At 49.2% G+C, this 23,649-nt stretch overlaps 1 protein-coding gene across 4 annotated transcripts; it reads left to right on the top strand.

The window, feature by feature from the left end:
* The first annotated feature begins 1,061 nt into the window (after positions 1-1,061).
* On the top strand, positions 1,062-21,371 carry Lhx9 (LIM homeobox 9). Of its 4 annotated transcripts, none has more exons than XM_048357204.1 (6): positions 1,062-1,089; positions 6,344-6,462; positions 8,145-8,347; positions 9,594-9,949; positions 15,962-16,164; positions 20,639-21,371. In XM_048357204.1, the coding sequence occupies exons 1-6, from the start codon at positions 1,062-1,064 to the stop codon at positions 20,693-20,695; spliced, it is 966 nt and encodes a 321-aa protein (XP_048213161.1). In that variant the 3' UTR covers positions 20,696-21,371. The 4 variants fall into 4 exon arrangements, with proteins under 4 accessions (XP_048213161.1, XP_048213159.1, XP_048213160.1 ...); XM_048357202.1 differs by lacking the exon at positions 20,639-21,371 and adding an exon at positions 17,647-17,904; XM_048357203.1 differs by lacking the exon at positions 1,062-1,089 and having other exon boundaries at positions 6,289-6,462.
* Positions 21,372-23,649: the final 2,278 nt, after the last annotated feature.

The raw sequence follows: 23,649 nt of genomic DNA, 5'->3' as shown, positions 1-23,649 counted from the left end.
CTCCATTTCTCAGGCGGGGCCGGAGTGGATGAGATGCGCGGGACCTCCCCGGGCCACCCCCCACCCCCCCACCGCCCCCCCCCCCAAGCGGCGAATGTCCAAAGCGGGCGCAGCCTGGGCGCGCCGGGAAGGCTGGCGACGGGCGGGCGGGGTGGCGGGTGAGTCCTCCGCCGCTCAGCCCGGGCGCCCGCCGCCGCAGCCGCCTCCCCGCGCCGCCCAGACAGGCACCAGCTGGCGGCCGCATCTTTTAGGTACCCGCTCCAGCAAGGCGAAGGCTGCGGGGGGGGGGGGGGCTGGAGGGAGGGGGGGGGAGCCGGGGCGCACGGCGGGACTGCAGCCCTCCCCACCCCGCCCGCCCGCGCCAGCCCCGAGATGCTCCCGGCTTTACGAGGCTCCGCGGCCGCCCAGCCCTCCATTAACACCTCTCCCGGCCATTGAGAGGCTGCGGGGGCCGAGCGCACCGCCCGGAGCCCCCGCGCCGGCCCGCGCCCGTCCCCACTCCGCCCTCCTATTAGAGCAGAACCAGAATTCTAAACAAGTGGGGTGCTGAAGGTCAGAGGTGAGGGATTTGGGCCAGATCTGGGGGGGGGGGGGCCGCGGGGAGGGAGGGAGGGAAGGAGAGAGAGAGAGAGAGAGAGAGAGTCTTCACGCAGCAGTTGATGTCTTTGGATGAACACAGGGACCCTCGTCCACACGCCGAGCCTGGCCCGCATCCCTGGCCGCCGCCCCCCGCCCGCCCTCGAGGACCGCGGAATTCTTGGGGGGCACCTCGGACCTCGGGGCGTCAAGGTAAGATCCCCGATGGGGATGCGCTTCGTCCGAGCAGCTTTCGTCCCGGGAGTGCGCCTGACCGCTAGGCGGTCCCCGGTGTGTGTGTGTGTGTGTGGCGGGGGGGAGCCGGGGTCCCTGCGGCCTCCCCGGGGAGGGAGGGGCGATCTCCGGGGCGTACCCCGGCACGGGGGACCCGGGCCGCACACCCTGGCCGGCTGACGCGCGCTTTCCCCCCCCCCCGGCCAGGGCACCCAGCTCGGAGCGCGCGGCCGACGCCGCTTCCCCGGAGGATGCTGAACGGCGCCGCCCTCGAGGCAGGTGAGTCGGGCCGACCCTGCGCCGCCGCCGCGGGCCGTGGGGCCGTGCGGGGTGGCCCCCGCGTGCGCCCAACGAAGACCGCGCGTTTGTCTTCGGAATCCAGTGCGCCCCCGGGCTTGAAATGACTCCCTTCGCACCCCGCGGGCAGCTTCCTTTTGCTTCCCGGCTTTGCTTCCCCCCCACCCCCGCCCCCGGTTTTTCTTCGAATATCTGATTTTCCCCAGGATCCGGGCCCGGGTCTCCGGCTAGAGGTCACAGTGTCATTGAACCCCGTTGGCGACCCCCGGGGCGAAGCTGCTGGGGCGTCGCTTTGCCGGAAGCCCGCTGGGAAGACGCCCCTTTCGCACCTTAGGGCTTCGCCCCGTGGGTTATTGTTGTTGTTCCATCTTAATCCAGCGCAGTCCTATCTGAGCGCGATCTCAGACAATGCCCTGTAGGATTTAAAGCTTTATTTGGGGGACACGGCGGGGCGGTGCCACGGATCTCGGGTACAGGGCTGCTGCGTTCAGCTGCCCGCTGTTCTGGGCTCGGCGGCAGCCCCGTTAGAGTGAAAACCAGGGGACCCGAAGGACCTAGGATGGAAGGGCCAAAGCAGCCGCGGAGGGGGCTTCTGTGGGTAGAGACGATGTGGCCCGGTGGTCAGCCGAGCCCGCAGCACCTGCAGAGGTGCTGGCCTGCGGGGTCCCGTGCGGGGCCCTGTGCCGTGTCCCCAGTGCATGGAGCCCCCGAGCCCCTGAGCGTCCGGGCCCGCTTGCATCTGCCTTGAGTTGGAGCTTCCCAGTTAGGGCTGTGAGAGGCGCCCCAGCCAGGCAGCCCGGCTACATCTGCTCATCTCAGTCGGCAGAAGCTTTGCGTGTACCGAGGAGCGGATTCCACTCTCCAGAAAAAACCCTCAGCGCCACCTGCACCCCAGCTTAGCCAGGACACCCCGGGCCCAGTGAGTGAGGACACGCTCAGTGCTTGCATCCTAAGTCCCAGGCAGGGCTGAGTTTTCGCCATCCTTGGGCTGCTCCCCTCCGTGCCAACCGCCGGACAGGACTTCCAGTCGTTCCACTTCCACCCCAAGTGCACTTAGACGAAAGGTAGCTCTTCTTTCCACGCACACATTCAGGTACACGGAACCATAGCCCGCAACGGTCAGGTCTACAAACACCTAGAATCACCTGTGCTCACATAGATGCCTCTTCGCCATCCTAAAACCCCACCTGGCACCCACCTGATGTCTCCCTTCCTCCCTCTAGGGCCCTTTGTCCAAGTGGCACTGCCAGGCATACCCAGCAGCCCCGCCAGGAGACTCCTGGCCCTCCATGGTGATGCCATAGCCCGCAACTAAATGCAAAAGTGTGTCCCACGGGAGTCTGGTCTCCCGCTCTCCTGGAGTAGCGGGCCAGCGTGGGCGCGGTGTGGCGGGAGAGGGGCGCGCGCATTTCTGCGTGTCCACTCGTGAAGCTGCGGGACAGCTTGGGCAGCGTCTCTGCCCCACACGACTCCTAAGGATGCTTTGACTTTGGAGAGATTCTATTGTGGACGTGTGCCACACAGGGCCCTCGCCCCCTCCCTTTGCCCCCCCCCCACACCCCAGCAGCAGCTTGTTCCCAGGAGCCAACAGACCCAAAGCTGTAACTTTTCTAGGAGACTGGCTGGCCGTTCCAGGTAGAGGGGGAGAGGAGGGGACAGTCCCTGCTCTGGCTCCTAACTGGGGAGCCTTGGCCAGAGGCAAAGCTTCTAAGATGCAGTCCTTATTCGAAATGTTAGCATCTTTCTAAAGGGAAGTGGCAGGGGAAGGGCTATTAAGCAGTCACTAGGAGCTCCTAAACAAAAAGTTAGGACGCTCAGGTCACACTTCTAATGCTTAGTAATACTTAGGTCATCCCACCCCTACACACACACACACACACACACACACACACACTCCGGTTCTTAAGGGGCAGCAGGGCCAGATCTATGGGGAGGCATTTCTGTAGAACTAACTAGGACCTCCCAAACCCCAGCCCGCCCTCCCCCCCACCAGACTTCAGAACGCAGACTTCCTGCATTCACTGAGCAAGCAGGAAGCATCCTGCCTCTTCTCTTCTTTGTGGAAAAATAACAAATCCTCCTAGACCTAGGAACTGAAAGCCTAGAGTTTTATAAGAGCAGTCAGAGCTCAATTTCAAGACAGAAAGCTGATTGCAGGAGATGCTCTGCCCTGTCTGTACCTGATAGATTATACTTTTTAAAATGGGGTGGGGGGTTGGTGAATGAATGAATGAATGAATGGCTTATAGGCGTTCTCTACGGACTCTTTACAAAGCTCTGCTTTTTTTCTTTTCTTTTCAAGAGTTGTTAAGCTCTCCTTCACACAGTCTCCAAGGTTCATCTCTTCCAAGCAAGGTGTGGCCTTTTTTAGTTCTTCTCCACTATTCTGGCTTTGCAACACCCAAGTCTAAGAACCAACCCCAAAGGCCTTTATCCTGCGAGTGGGGGGAAGGTTGAGCAGAGAAACTGGACCGAGTGAGCTGAGTTTCTTGAGTTTGAGGGTAGAGCTTCCTTTCAATTAATTTACGGTGTTCTTCTTGTAGAGGGCTCTGCTCCCCGCTTCTCCTCAGGAGGCTCAGAGTCAGTTTAGCTGCTGGTGTGTGTGTGTGTGTGTGTGTGTGTGTGTGTGTGTGTGTGTGAAGGCGGTCTGCCCCATTCTTTGTGAAGGGACCTGCTGTCTCTGAAAGGACCTGGGCCCCAACTCCTCCTAGGGGCCCTCCAAGTGTGCACGTGGCTTTGAAAAGCTCATTGATTTCTATCCAAAAGGGCTAATTACATTACTTACAGTAAATAGCCGCCCTGCTGTCAGGTACCCCCCCCCTCAGGGGAGGGGTGGGGCTTGTATCCAGCTTAATGCACTTGATTGGCTTCTCTCTCTCTCTCTCTCTCTCTCTCTCTCTCTCTCTCTCTCTCTCTCTCTCTCTGTGCAAGAAAAAATTTTAATGAGCTGTATTCCAGCACCCAAAGAACGTTCAAAGCACCCAGTCTGCACATAGCATTATATTTAATCTGACAACAACAACAATAAAAAGTGTGGCGGTGGTCGGGCTTGGCTTTCGTGGGGGAGACGGGCGGCCCGGGCGGGGTATGCATAGAGACAGGAAGTCACCGGCATCACCGTGCACCCCGTTTTTTGCCTTTTCCCCCCTGCTCATCCTCACGCTCCCATTTCCCCCCTTCCTTCTGCTCTTCGTCTCCCTTTCTGCCCCCAGCTTCTTTGCGCCCCTCGTCTTTCCAGCGTTGGCTACAGTTGCACGTCGGGCTCCCCCGGGCGGAGGGAAGCGGGTCTGCTGCCCAGCGTCTCGGAATCCTCCCGGACGGGAGGAGCCCCCAGCCCGGGAGCTCCTGGGCCGATCGGCGGGGAGCCTCGGGGTGGGGGACCAGCCCGACTTCGCTCGCTCGGTGGGGCTGAAAGCTCGGCCGGTTCTGGTGGCCACGCCCGGCTTCGGGCCCCGGGGGAGCCCCGTGTGCATGAATCCGCGGGATCGGAGCCCTGCGGACGTTTTTAATGGGGCCGGGGAGGGGACCGGGCGCCCCAGAACAATCCCGCCTCTTGTGAGAGCTGGCGCTGCCGTCGCGCGGGTCACTTCTCACCTGCCAACTCCCACACAACCCCCCCCGCCCGGGGCCCCTTTCCCAGCCCCCCCCCAAAGTGTGCGGGGCGCCCACGTTTACAAGTCCCTCGCCTTTCGCACGGGTTGTGGCCGGGACCTCGCCCGACAAGGGCTGGCGCCAAGCTCGCCCGAATCTCGCGCCCCGGCCCACGTGGACAAGTTTCCCATGGGACCCCAGACCTGCAGCGCCCCCCAGACTCGAACTGGGTGGGAGATCACCGAGCTCCCCCCCCCCCCCGCCTTCCCGGGCCGCTGTCCACCCGAGGCGGCCGGGCCACGCCCGATCCTCCATACTCAAAACTTTTCCAACCCTTCCCGCGCACCCCCCCCTCCACCCCAAATAATCCCAAGGAAGGCTGGATCCCCGCCCGCAGCCCCCCGGGAGCCTGCGGAGGACGCGGGTCCCCTCGGGAGGGCGGTGGTGGTGGGGGGGGGGGAAGACGCCCTGTCGAGGCTGATGTTCGAGGAGGCGGAGAGGATGGCACGGGAAGGACCAGCGCGCAAACCTCCCCTTCGGGGAAGCGCTTGGATTTCTGTCCCGTTAGGCTGGGGGGGGGGGTGGGTGGGGAGGATGACCAGGGAACCCGAAGAAGGCAAGCCGAAGTTGGGGGGGGGGTGGGGAACCCCCCGATCATGTTCTTCGGGGTCCCCGAGGCTGGGTCCGATCATACACTCGGATCCAACAGGCAGCCTCGTGCGCGCCAGGGCGTGGGCCAAGAAGGCTCTGCCTCCCCCTCCCTCGCACAACACTGCTGAGAAGTCCTCCGAGATGAGTGTGTGCGTGTGCGTGTGTGCAGGCGCGCACGGGGGCGGGGGGCGCCCCTCCGCCTGCCTCCCCCTCCGTCCCCCCCCCCACCCATCCACCCCCCCCCCCCGCCCCTTTGTAATGTTTGTCCCGGCTCGCCGGTCGCCAGGGGGTTGAGAGGCGGATGACAGGTCTTTGTTGTCTGAATCAGAATCCGTGGCAGCTCCGGGGAGAGGACTCCTCCTACTAAATTATCAGCCAGGGGCTGGCTTTAGTCTCGGAACAAATTGGACGCAGCCCCGGCAGGAGCCAGTCCCCAACCCCGCGACGGGCGCTGGGAACTCGCACACAGCCCGGGACCGCGGCACCGAGCGCTTCGCCGGCCTCGCTCTCGCTCTCTCCCTCTCTTTGTGTTCCTAACTCTTCTCTCGCTCGCGCAGGTTTTGTGGGCCGCCCCGCTCCCCCCCGCAGTTGTTTCCCATTAGTAACTCGATCTCCCCGCGCCGGGAGCCCCGCTCGCCCGCCGCCCGCCGGGCTTCGCGTCCTCTCCTTCGGGGAACCGGGGAACCGGGTTCCTTTGGCTGGTTTTCTTTGCCCCCCCTTTCTCATCTTTTTTTTGGGGGGGGTGTCTTTTCCCCTCCACTCCACAAGTCCGCCCGTGTCCACGCTGTCACCCCGCTTTCTCTCTTCTCCGCTCTGTCTCTTGTGCTGTGTCCCCCCCCAAAGCGTCTGCGCGCCCCGCGCGGCCCCGGGCGGCCCTCGTCGAGCCCTTCCTTCCTGCGGATGAGCTGAGCCCCCCCCGCCCCTCCCCGGCGAGTGTTTATGGAAATAGTGGGGTGCCGAGCTGAAGACAACTCGTGTCCTTTCCGCCCCCCAGCCATGCTTTTCCACGGGATCTCCGGAGGCCACATCCAAGGGATCATGGAGGAGATGGAGCGCCGATCCAAGACCGAGGCCCGTCTGGCCAAAGGCGCCCAGCTCAACGGCCGCGACGCGGTAAGGAAGGGCGGGGGGCCGCGCGCGCGCTCGGGGAGCCCGGGCTGCGCCCCTCGGCCCGCGGAGGAGGGCGTCCCCGGGGCTTGGCGCCCCAGCCCCCGGGCCGGCGCGGCGCCGGAACGATGCCAGGCTCCCCCTTCGGACTTGAGACGCCTGGAGCTCCCGGAATCCCCAGCTCCAGCAGCTGTTTCGGGGGACTAGTAGGGAGAGCCAGGCGGTAGTGGGGCCGGAGGGCGGCCCTCCGGGGCCCCAAACTTCAGTCTCGGGGCTCCTGGTCGGATCTGCGGCCCCGCGGGCGGGCTCGGCTGGACGCGGGGAACCCGGGGGCGGCTGGCCGCGCGGGCGTCCGCCCAGCGGGAGTCGGGGTGACTTTAGTTTCTGGGCCCCAGAAGAGTCCCGGGCGAGCCGTCCCGCCACTCGGGGGTCAGCATCCCGCACGCCTCGGACACCGTGACTCAGTCCCTTTGTGGACATAGGACTTCCCACGGGGGAGGGTGTGTGTGTGTGTGTGTGTGTGTGTGTAATAAATTTTCCAAATGCGAAGGAGCGGCCCCCAAAGCAAGAGGGTTTTAACCTGAAAACGAAATACCCAACGGCCCCGGTTGCTGCTGTTCGTTGTAATGAAAGTCTTGTCCTCTGAAAAAGCATTAGGAATCCAGGGGTCTCCCCGTTTGTGAGTCGGAGGGAGAAAGCTCCAGAAGTCCCCGGAAATTATTCCAAGGAGCACCGTGTATAGATTGCCTCGGTGTCACACCGGGAAATGCGGTTCAGGCCGACTCGGGTGAGGGAGGGCTGTACCAGGGAGTTTTGGATAGCACCAAAATAGCCGGGGAGGGGAGGGGAGGGGGGGAATGCCTGTGGACATTTGCCACAATTAACTCCGTGAGGAACTCCAACCGAAGGAAAGGGGGGAAAACTTAACTTTCCCAGGCCCGCCAACCCCGAGCCAAATTCGGCTAGTGGGGAGGACAAGGTCCCGCGATCCACTCCTTCCTCCTGTGGGTAATCATCCAAAAAAAAGCGGCCACGAGCAGCCCAGCGCCGGGTGACGTGGGTGACCCGGGACCCGGGTGGGAAGCGCTCATCTGGGCATCGAAAGATCTGCGTGTGCGCGCGCGTGTGTGCCACGGAGAAGGGGAACTGGGCATCGATCCTTGATTCAGAGCGGCCCTTTACGCCCAAACCCGGAGCGGGACCCTGAAAATTAGGAGCCTGCCAAATTCACCCCATCCCACGAGGCAGGACCCCACCGTGAGCACCGGGGGCCTCGGGGCTCCTCGGCTTTAAGAAACGCGCAGGGAAACGTCCTTGGCGTCCAGAGAAGGCAGAAGCCCACGTTTCCTTCTGCGTCCCACGAACAGTTCCTCTTGTTTTTTCTTTTGTACATGCGATTTTACTTTGTATCTTTGGGGGGACCCCCCCCATCGTGTGAATGTAATACTTCGAATTCAGGAATACCCCCACTAGCGTGTAGTCTTTTCCACGCGGATTGGGGTGGCCGCGATGTCTTCCAGTTCACAGTGTCCGGGCGATCTGGGCCAGAGCGGAGGCAGGACGGGGCAAAAGGGGGAGAGGGGAGAATCAGGGCGCCAGCGGCAAGTGTTTGTCCCCGAGGTCGTCTTGGCGGGGTGGCCCCAGGCGCGGGCGGCCCCGCTCAGCCAGGCCGTGTGCTTGCTTTGCAGGGCATGCCCCCGCTCAGCCCCGAGAAGCCCGCCCTGTGCGCCGGCTGCGGGGGCAAGATCTCCGACCGCTACTACCTGCTGGCGGTGGATAAGCAGTGGCACCTGAGGTGCTTGAAGTGTTGTGAATGTAAGTTGGCGCTGGAGTCTGAGCTCACCTGCTTCGCCAAGGACGGTAGCATTTACTGCAAGGAGGATTACTACAGGTACTGTCCACGCGCCCGTGCGGGACACGTGCCCACGTCCACATTCCCTTTTCTGTCTTCATACACACACACACACACATTTGTATCCCTTTCCCTGCACACGCCTTAGGACTGGAAACCCAGGGATGTGCGGTGGGGATGGGTAGGGAGGCGTCTGAGGTGTAGAGGGAATTAGGGAAGGCCATTCGTTCCCAGGGTCCCTCCACCCGGAGAAATTCAGCTAAAGCACGTGGGGCGCTCTCCTCTGATCAAGACCAGAGCAGGTTATTACTATTATTAATATTGATTATTTTCCGCTTACTACAAACTGGGTAACTTCCCTGGCTTGGAACCGAACAAGGCGCGTGGTAGTTGACCGTGTAAGTGAGTGTGAAAAAGGAATGGAAGCCAGTGCCCAAACCAAAGTTTCCGAGCTTCCTTTGCAGCAAGGGAGAACGCAGCTAGAGAGCAAACGGAGCGGAAAGCGCGCTCACTGATTCTTGTGAATCTCTGCATTGGGCAAGATAAGAGAACGCACAAGTGACCTGGCTTTGTTCTGAGAAGTAGCAAGGGACATAGTTTAAAAAGAACATTTTCTCGGCAAAGTTACGTTTCTGGGGCTGTCTGTATGTTTTCAAGTATGAGCCTGCAGCAAGAATCTCTCCGTTATTCATGGACTATTTTGTCATTCAAAGATGAAGGGATTCCCGCAGCATTTCGATTTCATGTTCTTTCTTTCAATAGTGTTCTGAATTAGTGCTTTAATTTCTTTTTCCTTTCTTTTTATTATTATTATTATTTGCCATTACTGGAGCTTGAACTCAGGGCTTGGGTGCTGTTCCTTAGCTTTATATGCTCAAGGCTGACAGTCCACCACTTGAGCCACCTCTCCACTTCTTTGGCGACTAGTTAATTGAAGATCAGACTCCCAAGGACTTTCCTGCCTAGGTTGACTTTGTACCTCTGTCCGCGGTGTTAGTCTCCTGAGTAGCCAGGATTATAGGCATGAGCTATTACTGCCTGGCTTGCAGCCACAGAAGGTGCAGGCTAGTTTTCCGTCCACCCAGCTTTAACGGGAGGACCATTGTCCACCTCCAGCGGACTGTTAGCAAATACCTCGGATGTCCAAACCAGGTCCAGGTGTGTGCTCCCTGGAGCCTTCCCAGGTCTCCACTTTAGAAGTTTGCAGACAAAACTCAGGTGCTGCGGGTACTAGATGGCCCTTCCTTGCATCATCCAGCACCCTGACTTTTCTGTTTGCTTCCAGAAGGTTCTCTGTGCAGAGATGTGCCCGCTGCCACCTTGGCATTTCTGCCTCGGAGATGGTCATGCGCGCCCGAGACTCCGTCTACCACTTAAGCTGCTTCACCTGCTCCACCTGCAACAAGACCCTGACCACGGGCGACCATTTCGGCATGAAGGACAGCCTGGTGTACTGCCGCGCCCACTTCGAGAGCCTCTTGCAAGGGGAGTACCCGCCGCAGCTGAGCTACACCGAGCTGGCGGCCAAGAGCGGCGGCCTGGCCCTGCCTTACTTCAATGGCACGGGCACCGTGCAGAAGGGGCGGCCCCGGAAGCGGAAAAGCCCGGCGCTGGGAGTGGACATCGTCAATTACAACTCAGGTGGGTCCCGACCCCTCACCTGCCCCCAACGGCCCTGGTCTCCGGACTGGCGGGGGTCTGTCCTAGAGCCTGCTGAAAGAGGAGACTTTGCTCCCCACCCCCCCCCCATTGTCTCCCTCTGGCTAGAACTTCCCCACGGGGGTGGAAGGAAGTGGAAGGGGAAGAGAGAGGGGGGCAGGGAAGGGAAAGAGGGAAGAAGGCCAGCGGGAGGGGTATGGCACTTGTTGTTTGATTGTGTGGCAAAAAAAGAAAAGGAAAGAAAGAAAGAAAGAAAGAAAGAAAGAAAGAAAGAAAGAAAGAAAGAAAGAAGGAAAGAAAAGAAAGAGAAAGAAAGAAAAGAAACCCACCACATCTATTTAAGCAAGAGTCCCGGTGGTGTGTTCCCCGACAAACTGGCAGAACCAAAGAGCTGCGTTGCCTCTTCGTTAATGAGCCCATTCGTGTCTGGCTCCCAGTTAGAGCAAAACAGCCCTAGGGCAATTCCTTTTGTGGAAGCCCAATTATAGCTCCTAGAGGAGGTTTCAAAACAACACAAAACAACAACAACAAGAAAAACCCAACCCACAAAACTTCAGAGCCCAACCCATCTGTCTGGCCCCGGCTGAGGCTGTGGTCCACCCGCCCAGAGTTAATCAGCAACACAATTGGCAAGAGGGTTGTAAAGTAGATTCCCTGCAGCCTTAGGGGTGGAAATCTCCCTCCCCCCCCCGGGGGGGGGGCTGAGTCTCGGGTGGGTCTTAGGATCCACCGTCACCCACCCATGAAGGGAACCCTTCAGAGAAGGCCAACTGGTGGGGCTTAGGGGTGTCTCTCAGACACAAAAACGTGGCAGCAGGCTGAGCACACTCTGTTCCTTGCTTTGGGAGACCCACTCCCCCCTTTATTCTTGTTTGAGCGGGTGTCCGGGGCTCATCCTCCGGTGGGGGAGGCCGGGAGGCTCTGCGGAGCATCATCTTACATTATGTAAGTAGGGCATTACATAATGCGGCGTGGATGGAAGCCCTTCTGGGGAGCTTCAGCCACTGGGGAAAGAAAGTCCCGGCTAACTTTCCCAAGCTTAACAGCCTTCATGGTTCTTATTCTCTGGGCCCAGATCTGTCTTTGGGGGTGGGGGGTATTCAGAAAGCAGGACCTCCTTCTCATCTTGTGACAACCACATCTGTAGGATCACGACCACCCCAACTATCCTGCAAAGCGTGGGTATCCATGGCACACACCATGCCCATTTCTCTCTTCTGGCTCTCACGTCTGGTGAGGCTGTGTTGTAAATCAATGCTCAAGGACAAGTATTCAGTGAAGTGACTTGCCTGAAGTCCCCCGGGCAGAGGGAAAGCAGGGCGGGCGCAGTCCGGCAGGGCCGGGCAGGGCCGGGCAGGGCCGGGCCGGGCCGGGCTCTGGCCTCTGCCACGTCCTCTCCTGGGATTGTCTTTCTCACTAAAGACCACAAACCCATTCTGGTTGGGCACGGCCAGCCGTGTCCACTCCCAGAGAGGAGGAATGCAGCCTGGAGAGACTGCTTTTGCCTCTAGTGGGTTCATGCCAGGGTAAATGCATCAAGACAAAAGGCACCCAGCTCTGCCTAGGCTCTGGCGTAGGTGTGAGGGTAGCGGGAAGCCCAAGTTTGGCCAAGTGGAGGGGGGGTGGGGGGAGCTATAGTGGCTTTCCCTTCCCCTCCCGGCTGGGCGGTGGCTTTTCTTAGGGGCCACTTTGCCCCGTGCCTGCCTCAGTTGTATTCTTTGATGCATAGTCCCCGCGGCAGGAAAAGCAGAGCACGAATTGTTCTTTAGTAATAGAAGATGGCGTTGGACTCCAGATCCACCCACCAGGATCTTAATGAGAGAGAAGGTGGTGGTGGTGGTGGTGGTGGTGGTGGTGGTGGTGGTGGTGGTGGTGTGTGTGTGTGTGTAACTTTTGCCCGATAAGTAGAGAAGAGTGGAGATTTCTAGCTAAACTATGAGCAAGCCTGGCTTTCCGCTTGTTTAATCCAATTAGCTAAATTTGATTTTGCCCTGGATCTTTATGTTCAAAAGTTCCAGGGAGCTTTAAGAACAATCAATTTAGTTCCTCTTCTCCGAAGAGAATTTATTTCTTAGGATGAAAATCTCCTCTGGAGCGACTTCGACCTTTAGTTTTGCAAATGAGTAGGGCAATTTCTAGGTCAAATAGTCAAAAAGAGCCAGTTGGAGAGAAAGCTGAGGTCTGGATCGTGAAAGAAGGAAAAGTTGCTGACCTCCCCCACACCTTCTCCCAGGCCCCTCTCCCCCTAACACCCATCCCATCCTTTCTAGACTTTTCCCTCAGAGAGGAGGAAACTATATGTTTCTTTAAGATTAAGTGAAGGTTGTCCTAAAGAATTGGTTTAAAGATACCTCACCAGAAATCGCCCTTCTCACCCACCCATAAAAAAATCTCTTTATGATTTTAATCCCAGTTTGTTACACAACTTTCGACAGAAACCCTTCAGCAAATTAGGCATATGCTAAAATGTCAAAAGTCAAACAGGCCCCCAGTTCTAACTCATCATTTTAGCCTTCTTTGGGTTTTGCATGGCCATTTCTGTTTTAATGTAGAGTCTCATAGAGGGTAACATTAATAGGAACCAAAATATAATTTACCCAGTGGTGTTTTTAAAAACATGTATGCAAAAGCATGGTTATGATTCAAAAAACAATCAAAGAAGACATAGACTTGTCCAGGGACAGTGAGGGCTTAATAGAAGACAAATGGCATGATAAGTTTTCTGATTGAGTTTGTAACTCTGTGTAAATTAATCTCCCAGATATTTTAGACACATGGAAAGTTTATCTGAAATACCGGGTTGAAATAAAGCCCTCCAGAGCTGAGAAGATTTAGTCTAGGGTAGATAAGTCCTACATGAATAATTTATTATTAATTAAAGAGACTTTATTTATTTTTGCCATTTCTCAGTATCTCCTTTCCATAGAAGTCTTTTTTTTTTTTTCCTCCCCCAAACTTCTGAGGCCTTGGGTTGTTAAACCGGCCTGCCACTGCCCCCTAGTGGCCTCCCAGGCGTCCATTAATTCTCAGAAGGTTTATAAACCTTTCGAGTAAGTGACCATCCCTTAGCGACTGGAAATAAAAGACAGAGATCTTATAAACTTTAATAGTGGCAGGTGTATACTTATAGGTGGACATCTAAGGCATGTTTTTCATGGGAACATACCCCTAAAGCTTAGGAATAGATGGTGGGGGTGGGGGGAATGGACCAGTCATTTGAAGTATATATGATGCATTTGTCAATAAATGCAGACAGCATGGCATAATGAACTGACATACTTCGAGGAAGAAATAGGTTGTCTATTAAGTGGCATAATACCAGTGCCAACATAGCCTCATGGAAATTGTTTATAGTAATATTTATTTAATAAAGTCCTGACATTCCCTATTCTTCCACACCAAATTGTGTAATTTCGCATGAAGACAAGCCCTGGCAATTGTACTTAACACCCTAAAATGCTCTGCTGAGTTTTAAATCAGTAACCATGGACAAGGGAACATAGTCAGGAAATCAATTCCATCCAATCTTACTGTGGATTAAAAAATTCATTGCAAAGACAAATGATTATGTAGCTAAGTGGGGAGCCGTTTTTCTTTCTGAGAAATTGTACCATGGGATGGGAGGAAGGAGAATGAACAAAGCCATAATTTAAACATCAAGCTAAGGCTTCTCTCCCAAGTGTGGTATTCAATCTGATGTGCTGTTTGGGAGAAATTTCTCATGTATGACAGAAATGAGATCTCCCTTAAAGAAGACCCCAGTGCCTAGCACATGGCTCTTGGACCCTTTCAATGTGGGCACATCGGTAACCTGCTTGAGAAATATGGCTCTGTTTACTGGATGGAAGTGGAGTTTCATAGCCAGCCAGGAGATGAGGTCTTGCCCATTTCAGGTTATAGAAGCGCAATTCTGCTGACAGTTTGAACTTGACCTAGTTCCATTGAGCTGAAATAGGATAAAATGTAAAGTGTATTCTCCCGGTTAGCTCTGGAAATCCATTACCATTCCGGTGGGTGTACAGACAGTAAGGCTCAGGGCTTGAATGCAGGTACCTGGCTTATATTCCATTTCAAGTGATTTGATTTTTGCATGAGTAATGACTTTCAATTTTGTTGATGAATAGAGAGTTTAAGATCTTGGTTGAAAAGCGTGGTGGAGTTGGCTCATGCTTGTTATCATAGCTATTCAGGAGGCCAAGATTTGGTGATTCTGATTTGAAGCCAGCCCAGACATAAGTTCTATGAGATCCTTATCTCTAATTAACTACGTAAAAGCCGGAAGTGGACCTGTGGTTCACATGGTTGAGTACACGCCTTGAACCAAAAAGCTCAGGGCCTAGGCCATGGGCTCAAGCCTCAGGGCCAGCAAACACACACACACACACAATCTTGATTGAATATTTATTGAGTTCTAGTCTTCTGTTGGACTAAGGAGAGCCAAAGGAGAACAAGATATATTCTTTTATGTACCCTCTTCCCTCAAAGAACATACCACCTGCTCTTTTGTCCAATTATGTGTCTTCCTATATGTGTATATGTGTAAATATGTGTGTGTGTGTATATATATGTATGAGACACGAGTTCATGCTTAGCTTTATTAGGGAGAATGTCTTGTTAAAAAAGCTTCACATGAGATTGATCATTTGGTTGATGACTGTATAGTATTTTCTGAATATATATATATAAATGTGTTTACTGAATATATAATAGCCCTCTATTTGTATACCTACATCTATATACTGATTTTCTGGATAGTCCACAAAAAATGACTATCATCAGAGGACAGCAGGCACAAAACACATTTTAAAAAAGAGGATGGGAGTAATATTCATAGATGCTCCACTCTTCTTCAGAGTCAAGGGTTTTCCTTGCCGAGTGATATGACCCAGTTGATTTTTAAGCAATGCAAGAAAGCACCGAACGATCAGATATGACGGGCGTTAGATACACAGATAAAATCAGGGTTTAGAAACGGATAGGGACTTGAATTTGCCAAGTTGGCCTCTCCATAAATACTTCGCTAAGCGTTTTCACTTGGTCGTTGTATTTCCTGTGCAGAGCTATGAGATGTTGAGAAATCACCTTTTCAATGTGCAGCTTTCCATCCCGGAAAGGAAGACTTTGTAGCTGGGCTCAAAGCTGACTTATTTTGCCCTTGGTACCAAGGAAGGCTTTAGGGGAGGAGAGAGGATGCTGCATTCTCTCTGAAACCCCAGTTCGTGCCACCGCTCGCTTCCTACTCCCACGTATCCAGGGCAGCAGGGACTAAGATCTGAGCTTGGAAGGAAGGACTTTCACCCCCTAAGCTGTGGGGAGGGCTTCAGGTGTGGAGCCCAGGGAGGAGGAGGCTGGACTCATCCTCTTCCAAAAATATTCCTTAGAATACCTCCAGAGGAAAAGTACTTTCTTTCTCACATACCCAATGCTGATGAAGCGTAGCAGGAAAGACTCTCCGAAATAATATCCCAAGGATTACATAAGACTTGCCAATTAAATTTTTTTTTTTCCTGAATGCTTCCATCTTTACCAGACGGTTCTTCGTCCTGATGGAGAAAGTGCTAGAAAGATGAGGAAATGTTAAAAATCGGTAGTTACTTAGCCCCTTTCATTGGTGGGCCCTCAGGATTGATGCGGGATGGATGTATCTGGTGTATTTTGCTAGTGTGTGAAGGGGTTTGTGCTCACCTTTACAGTCTAGTTTGGCTGGCTGTCAGTCTAGATGACCATCCCTCAGTGGATTGACAGGCCTTTCCCTGTGTCTTCATTATCAGAAGCAGCTGCCATAGCCAGCCTGCAAGAGGTTTTGCTGAGCCGTTATGTTGTGTGTGTGTGTGTGTGTGTGTGTGTGTGTGTGTGTGTGTGTGTGTGTGTGTGAAAGAGAGAGAGAGAGTGTCCAGGACTTGAACTTGGTATCTGATGCTTTATGTTCACTGGCAGGTGCCCCCCTCCCCAGCCAGGCCTCTGACCCCTGTTTGCACCCTCTTACTGCAACAGGTTGTAATGAGAACGAGGCAGACCACTTGGACCGGGACCAGCAGCCTTACCCCCCCTCGCAGAAGACCAAGCGCATGCGCACCTCTTTCAAGCACCACCAGCTGCGGACCATGAAATCCTACTTTGCCATCAACCACAACCCAGACGCCAAGGACCTCAAGCAGCTGGCTCAGAAAACAGGCTTGACCAAAAGAGTTTTGCAGGTAAGATGCTTCCATCGTTGGCTGTGTACCCATTTCCCTTCCCCGTGCTAGTGCATAGACCTCCTCCCTGAGTAGCTGGTCTGCTTCGGATCAGTTTTTCCTAGTTGTCTCCTTACAGGGTACACTGAGATTTTGTAGGGGCTCCCTAGAGGGCACCCCAGAAAGAGAGCCAGGCTTTTATTTTATTTTTATCTTAAGATTCAGCCATAGTCTCCCTATAGATGGGGATAAGGCTCTCCCTCCCAAGCCGGCATGAAGTTTGCTATGCAAATGCCAAGGTTGGCATCGCCATGGCTCTAGAGATGGCCATTCCCATTCGATCCAGTGCTCTGATTGGTGAGGGAGCTGGCGGCGCCGCCCCAGGGCAGCAGTGTCCTGCCATGACCTTGAAAGTTCAGCTGGATTCCCCCCCCCTACCCTTTTCCTCAACTCCTGAAAAGCCAAGTATCATTAGTGTCTCAGTGACCAGTGGGAGCAAGTATTTTCCCCCATTTTAACAAACGGTAATTAAAAGTGGGGTGCTAATTCTGCTGTCTAGTTGTTTCTTCAAAGTCACCATGGTAAGACTGTGTGACTATACAGTTACAACAGGTTGTCATGGGCCGTTTGTCAGCTCCTCAGTGACAGATAGCAGGCATGAACCATTCTGCCACAGCTGGGTGCTGTTGGCTCATACCTGTAATCCTAGCTACTTAGGTGGCCAGCATTTGGTGATTCTGATTTGAAGCCAACCTAGACAGTAAGTTCTGGGAGATTCTTATCTCCCATTAACTACCAAAAAGCTAGAAGTGAAGTTGTGGCTCAAGTGTTAGAGCTCTGGCCTTGAATCAAGCAGCTAAGGGATAATACACTGCAGGTCCTGAGTTCTAGTCCCAGTAATGGCACACACACACACACACACACACACAGAGTCACACTCATACTCACAATTCTGATGTATAATGTTGGGTTCACCCTGTTGGGGCACTGCAAAAGTTTTTCTTTTCCTGTTCCCCCAATGTGAAGGGTATTTATTGTTAGGCTCAGGAGCAGCTTAAACTCTGTGAGGGTGATATCCATTTCACCAAAGTGGTTCTGCATTTGAGATACTTTTAGTGGTCTTTCTTTTCTCTATTCTCAAAAGAGCGGTGGAGGAATAAGGGTAGCTCTCCCCGCCCCCTTATCCGTGTGTCTCCTTTCCAGCCTCCCAAGCTGCACTTGGTAACTATGGGGGTTAGAATATGTATACAGTTGATAAAGAAAAAAAAAAAACACAAAACCCTATAGTATTACTTCCATTTCTTTGTCTTAAAAGAGAGGGAAAACCTTTCTCCTCCCAAGAGGGAAAGATATGTCTTTTTTTTTTTTTTAAAGAAGAAATAGATAATTTGAAAAAAAAAAGTAGGAAAGAAAAAAAAAAGGAAAACAGATAATTCAAAAAAGAAAAAAGAAAAGAAAAGAAAAGAAAAATTGGTAAAGAAATCCACTGGGATTGGTTTGCAGGTTTGGTTCCAAAACGCTCGAGCCAAATTCAGAAGGAACCTTTTGCGGCAGGAGAATGGGGGTGTCGATAAAGCCGATGGCTCCTCACTTCCGGCCCCGCCCTCGGCGGACAGCGGCGGTCTCACTCCACCGGGCACAGCGACCACTTTAACAGACCTGACTAATCCCACCCTAACTGTAGTGACAGCCGTGACCTCTTCCCTGGACAGCCACCAGCCGGGGAGCCCCCCACAAACTACCTTAACCAACCTCTTCTAACATGGCTTTGCTTTCCTCTTCTTACTATTATTATTCTAATTATTATTATTATTTTATTATTACAAGACTCCCCCCCCCCCCAATCCCTTCTCACCCATAAGACATTTGGGGGATATAAATGACAGCTCGGTGTGTAGCATCTACAGCCACTTGGTAATGAGTTTACAGTGTGGTCTCCTTTAAAGGAACATAGCTTGTCTACTTGACTTGTATTCTTTTCTTTTCTTTCTTTCTTTTTTTTTTTTTTAAACAACAACAAAAACCTAATTAGAATTTTCAATCGGTAAGGGAAGTTTTTAATCATTCTAATATAAGTGCCTCTTAAAATTGTATGTTACTTATTTCCAGAGTCTCAAAGGAAAAACAAGTAAGAGTGGTTATTATAATGGATGATTAATCATATTCCTGCTTAAATGATTAGGTGAATAATGAACTAGAATATTAATTCGTTATTTTTTAATCTTGAATTGTAAGTGATTACTAAATTTTGAAAGCTGCACACTTAAGAGAATTTAAACTGAAAAAGAATATACTGAGTATTGCTATTTTTCACCAGAACGGTTAATTCCAAAGAGGAATGTGATTAAACTAAAGTACTAATAATAGCAAATTTTAGTAGTGATGAGCAATTGGGTGGGTAATCTTTTCCTAGGAATGTACAATCCACTAAACTTTGGACTTAGCTATTTTAGCTTAAAAATACCTAAACTCCCTGTGTATGCATCCAAATTCTACCTAGAATTTGAAATTCTGTATTTTTTGACCTTCTCGTGCTAAAGAAAAACAAAAACAACCCCAAAACCGAGTTCTGAGACCATTCTTTCTGTTACCTTTTTTCCCTCCAGGGAAAATGGAAATAAGCAAAATATAATTTTTTAAGAAGTCAGAAATTGGTTTAAAATTTTTTTAATTAGTAGCTCTACTAATTGGCTTTGGTTGGCTTCACCTGTACCACAATATTGTAACTGGCATTCTAGTTATATAAATAATGTGTCACAGCCCCTCCCATAGACCCAATAAGCTATTATCAACAAAAAGAATACCTTGGTCTTGCTTTACTTCGTTTTATTTTGGCACAGGTTGATTTATGTACCAAAAAAACAAACAAACAAAAAGCATCTCTGACATTGAGATTTTGAAGTTATAAATCTTCAAGTAGATAAACTCAGAAGCCTCGTGGATGCTGATCTGAATATATTTCCTAGTTTACAGTAGCATTTTTTTTCCTTTTAATTTAAGGTAAAATCTTAATGGTCTGGGCAGTGGTGAATGTTCAATGCTATGCTTCTGTTGTAGTTAAATACCAATTAGATTGTGGATTTCCTAAGGTAATTAAAGAAAGAAGTCAAGATATACGTCTTGCTTTAGTGGATTGTTAAGAATAACTTTGCACAAATTCTCCACTTTATTTTGGACCCCTTAAATCTGCTCTGGTGGTCTAGGTGGCTATTTAATAGATTTTTAAAGGTGTCCTTCTGGCTGTATAAATGTGTGGTTACATACTGACAGTTCACTGCCCACTTTAAAGTGCATTATTGTAACTTTTGCTCAGGGTCTTTAGAAAATTAGCACAGAAAGTAGCTTATTTTTTAAAAAAAAATAAAGAGGATGGAAGATAAGTTAACACTGTAACAGAAGAAAGGTGTGATTGCCATTATATATTTAGCAAGTGTGGTTATCATCTTATATGGAGCTTAAATCTTGACTTTTCGTATTTCTATTACATTTTGGGCATTTACCCACTAACCAGACCAAACAACTTGGTAAGGCTGAGATCTTATGAACACACTTTACAGGTAAATTATTGATACTTATAAATTTTGTTCTTTGACAGAACAATCTATGGTACTCTAGATCTACTTTATTAAGTAGACTAATTATAACTCAGTTCTCATACGTGCCTTATGATCTAACTTGGGAGTAAGTTTGTGAAAAATCAGGATCTATGTGTTCTTTGTTAAATGAACTGTTTTAAGCCCTTTTGACACCTCTCTAGTTTTGTACTGTTTTACCTCTTATTTCTGAAACCCTTTTTATGGTGTATCCTGTTAGAGGGGACAAACATGTCATAGAAAGCAGTTGTGCACTCTTTCAAATATAGTTGATAAATTCAATAATCTTATATATTGAGCTTCGTGTTTATAGTACAGTAAGTGGTCTAGCAAAATTGTCCAATGTTTCTTTGTTTATTGATAAATTGCATTGTATAGAAACTATTGCCCCTAAATATTTATGGACCAAACAATTGTGATATATCCTATTAAATTTGTGTGAATAAACCATTTTGAATCTAAGGAGTTTTATTTCCCATGAGTTTATTGAAGTTTTACCTGTACTAGTGTGTGTTCAATATCTATGTGTCTAAGCTACGAAAATGGTAGTGTAATTAGAAAAATATTCAAACATCCAAAGAGACGTTAGCTGTTCAAACTTCTGATCCATAAATGCACACACCATTGCATATGCAAGTGTAATTCAATCTCGAAATTACCTTTAAATATGTTTGCTTCTAATAAAAGTAATGCCCCACTGATTTACATCCATTCAATTTTTAAAATAAAAAGATAAATTAGCAGATAGAGTAATTGCATGAAAAGAAGCCTTAAATATGATTAAGATTTAATGTCAGGTCTATTGAGCACAAATGGATATTTGTAAATCTAAATAGAAATTGAAGACCCCTACAAGCCAAGTTGCTCTGTAGTTAATAAATTGTCACTATGATTTCTTTCAGGGAGAACAAATCTTGGGGCATTACAGCCAAACATCCCGACGTTTGAAAATTCCCTAAAGTATTAAAAGAAGGGGAAAAGTTTGATCGGAAATCCACTGCAGTGAAGACAAAGACACTATTAGGTTATGATAATCATACATTTAAAAGATTTATTGAGCCAAGAGAGAAAGAGAGAGAGAGAGAGAGAGAGAGAGAGAGAGAGAGAGAGAGCCAGAGAGAGAATGAGACTTAAATGTCATCTATTGAATGTTAACAAACTTTCTGTTCTTTATGATGTCTGACACAAATAAAGGCTTAAATTATGCGGCTTAAAAAAAGAACTAGATAAACCATGTATAAAACCAGAGCAACCTGGCAGTAATATACCCACCCCATATTTGGAGAACATTATTATTAAAAAAAAAAATCCCGCACATTTGTCAAGCACAGTAGTTGTAAAATAAAGTTCACAAGCACCCATCCCACCTGCTTGCTAATGTGTATTAGTCCTATCTGTTAATGACATTTTCCACTTGTAAATTCAAAGAGAAACTATCACTCACTTAAGAAGATAGAGTTCAAAACCCAGTAATTTGATTATTATTGTCTACTATTTCCTTTGGAAGGAGAAGCCTCTGCATGAATTTTTACATCTGTCACCTCTAGTATACATCTCTGTAATGATGGCTTATCTTTGCTGTTTCTTGTATAAAAAATAGCTTTCATTAATAAACATTTGATTTGACGCAAACATAGTTAGCTTTATGTTAAACACACATGGTTGAAGTTAATTTCAAAGGCTGTCTTAAGGAGACAGCATAGAATATTTACAACTTGTTATGCTTACGAAAAAAATAAACCTCAGACAACATAATGAGATTCAATCCTGGTTAGTCTAGGGTGAAGTTACTTTCTTGGTTTTACTACTTCTCATGACTTATTTTTATTTGTTGTATTCAATTTACACCTATTTTAAAAATCACAAGTAAACCCAAATTACATAAAAGAAAACCTCAGAATAAATTACTGTGTAAAAATTTAGCAACTTTTTAAGATTATTTAGGGTAAAATGTATAGATCCTCTATGAGTTTACATATTCACTATGCAATGAGAAAATTTATTGAATATACGAATATATTCTGCACTATGAGAAGGTCCAATCTTTGTGTCATTCAAGTTACTGACAATATTACAAGCAAAGGAAGAAGTGAAAGGAAAAACAAATATTTAGGAATAAGATTTTTTTGTTTGTTAATTGTTTAAGGGAATACTTGAAGAAAGACTTTAAAAAACTCTTCATATTTAGCTGTATATCCAAAGCCTATGTTAAACAAATTAACATATAAAATACTTTCCGAAAAATTTTCATTATTATGATGAAATTTTTTATTATATACAATCCCTATGTAAATTATGTGTTTATGAATGACAGACATTAAATATTTCCCTTATGTATGTGCTCAGAATTTTGAATGTTTTCTTCAATGCTTTGATTTCCTGATTACTAAAACAGAAATAAAGGAATTTAGAAAGGAGAGACAAATATTTGCTACTAATAAATAGAAGCAATACCCCCTGGCAAGTAGACCATTCTGAGTGAGCATGAGATAATGTTTGTTTGTTTTCAGCCACATGAGAGTTTAGGCCACAGTAAAGCTCTATCTATGACTCTAGCAATGTAAATGGATTTCCCAATATGTTTCCAAGCAGCCTTTTCAAATCATTGTTCTTTAAGCTTTACCTTCTACTCCTGTTATGTCACCCATGGCAATTTCAGGGAGACGTATTTTGGAATCTTGCCTGGTTCTACAGACCTTTAAATATTTGTCTGGCATGCGAAATACAGGAAGAGACTGAAGAGGGAAATTAGACATCTGAAAAAAAGAATATGAATTTGAAACAGGCATAGTGCGTGCGCGCGCACGTGTGTGTGTGTGTGTGTGTGTGTGTGTGTGTGTGTGTGTGTTAAGATAGGCAAAGAGTAGAAATTATGTGAGTGAGTAGAGAGAAAATGCACATGATGCCAAGCTGGAAGGTTTTTAAGGCTTTCTGATGAAACACAACCATCTTGTGTCTGGGTGACTGAAAATTTGTTTGGCATGGAGCAGAAGAAATGCGAACTTTTTCCATGGGTGCATGATATTTTGGCTTCTACCTCCCAGATGCTTAGTCTAATCTTGCTTCTGGTAAACTGATGTGGGCACAGATAAATAGGTTTACAGAAGAGTTAGTGTCTGTAAGCTTTGGTTGGCTAAAACCATTCTAATGCTAATAGACTTTTTGATACTCAAATAAGAGTAAGACTTCATAACCAAAGTAAGTACTCTCAAATCACCTTGGTGATTTTCATTACCTGAAAAGCAAATAGCTTTACTTAACCAAATCCCAGTGGACTCTATTGTACATTCTTTGGAGTGAAAGCATTTTCTTAAAAAAAAAATTAGGCACCTGATAGTATTATGCCATTTTCTACTATCGTGTACCTATGAAGGTCATTGTGGTAGAGGGGTCAAAAATGGGATGTTCTGAAGTAGAAATTTGGACTCATGTTATTCTAGCACTTAAAGAGAATTTTAGGGATGATAACTGTTGTCATAAACACTTAGTTTTGTATAGAATTTTGTTATTACATTTCTTAAAGCATGTTACAATGTTAGCTTTACTCGTAGAAAAATGGTGTACTTGAGACAGTTTAGTCTCTAGGCATCAGGGGGAGAGAATAAACTAACATTTAGTCCAAATGAATAAAATGCCATTGTATTTTCTTCGAGGCCATAAATACCAATAAACTCCAGTTTGGTCATATAGATCTCTTTTTCTATTCTTAGTATTAGGGCCTCAATTCAGAAGATAGAAACTATTTAACAAAATGCTCCTGTGGTGGGCAATCCTTTGAATATATATATGCACACATATATATGTATATATACATACACATATACACATATATATGTATATATATGATGTTGTTTTCTTTATGGTTTGCTATTGATTTTAAGCCTTTAAAAATCATACCTCCTTTGCCATTTTA

This window comes from Perognathus longimembris, chromosome 11 (genome assembly GCF_023159225.1).
Source record: "Perognathus longimembris pacificus isolate PPM17 chromosome 11, ASM2315922v1, whole genome shotgun sequence".
Taxonomy (NCBI): Eukaryota; Metazoa; Chordata; class Mammalia; order Rodentia; family Heteromyidae; genus Perognathus; species Perognathus longimembris.
Note: the sequence above shows the minus strand (reverse complement) of the source record. Positions and strands in the feature narration are given on the sequence as shown.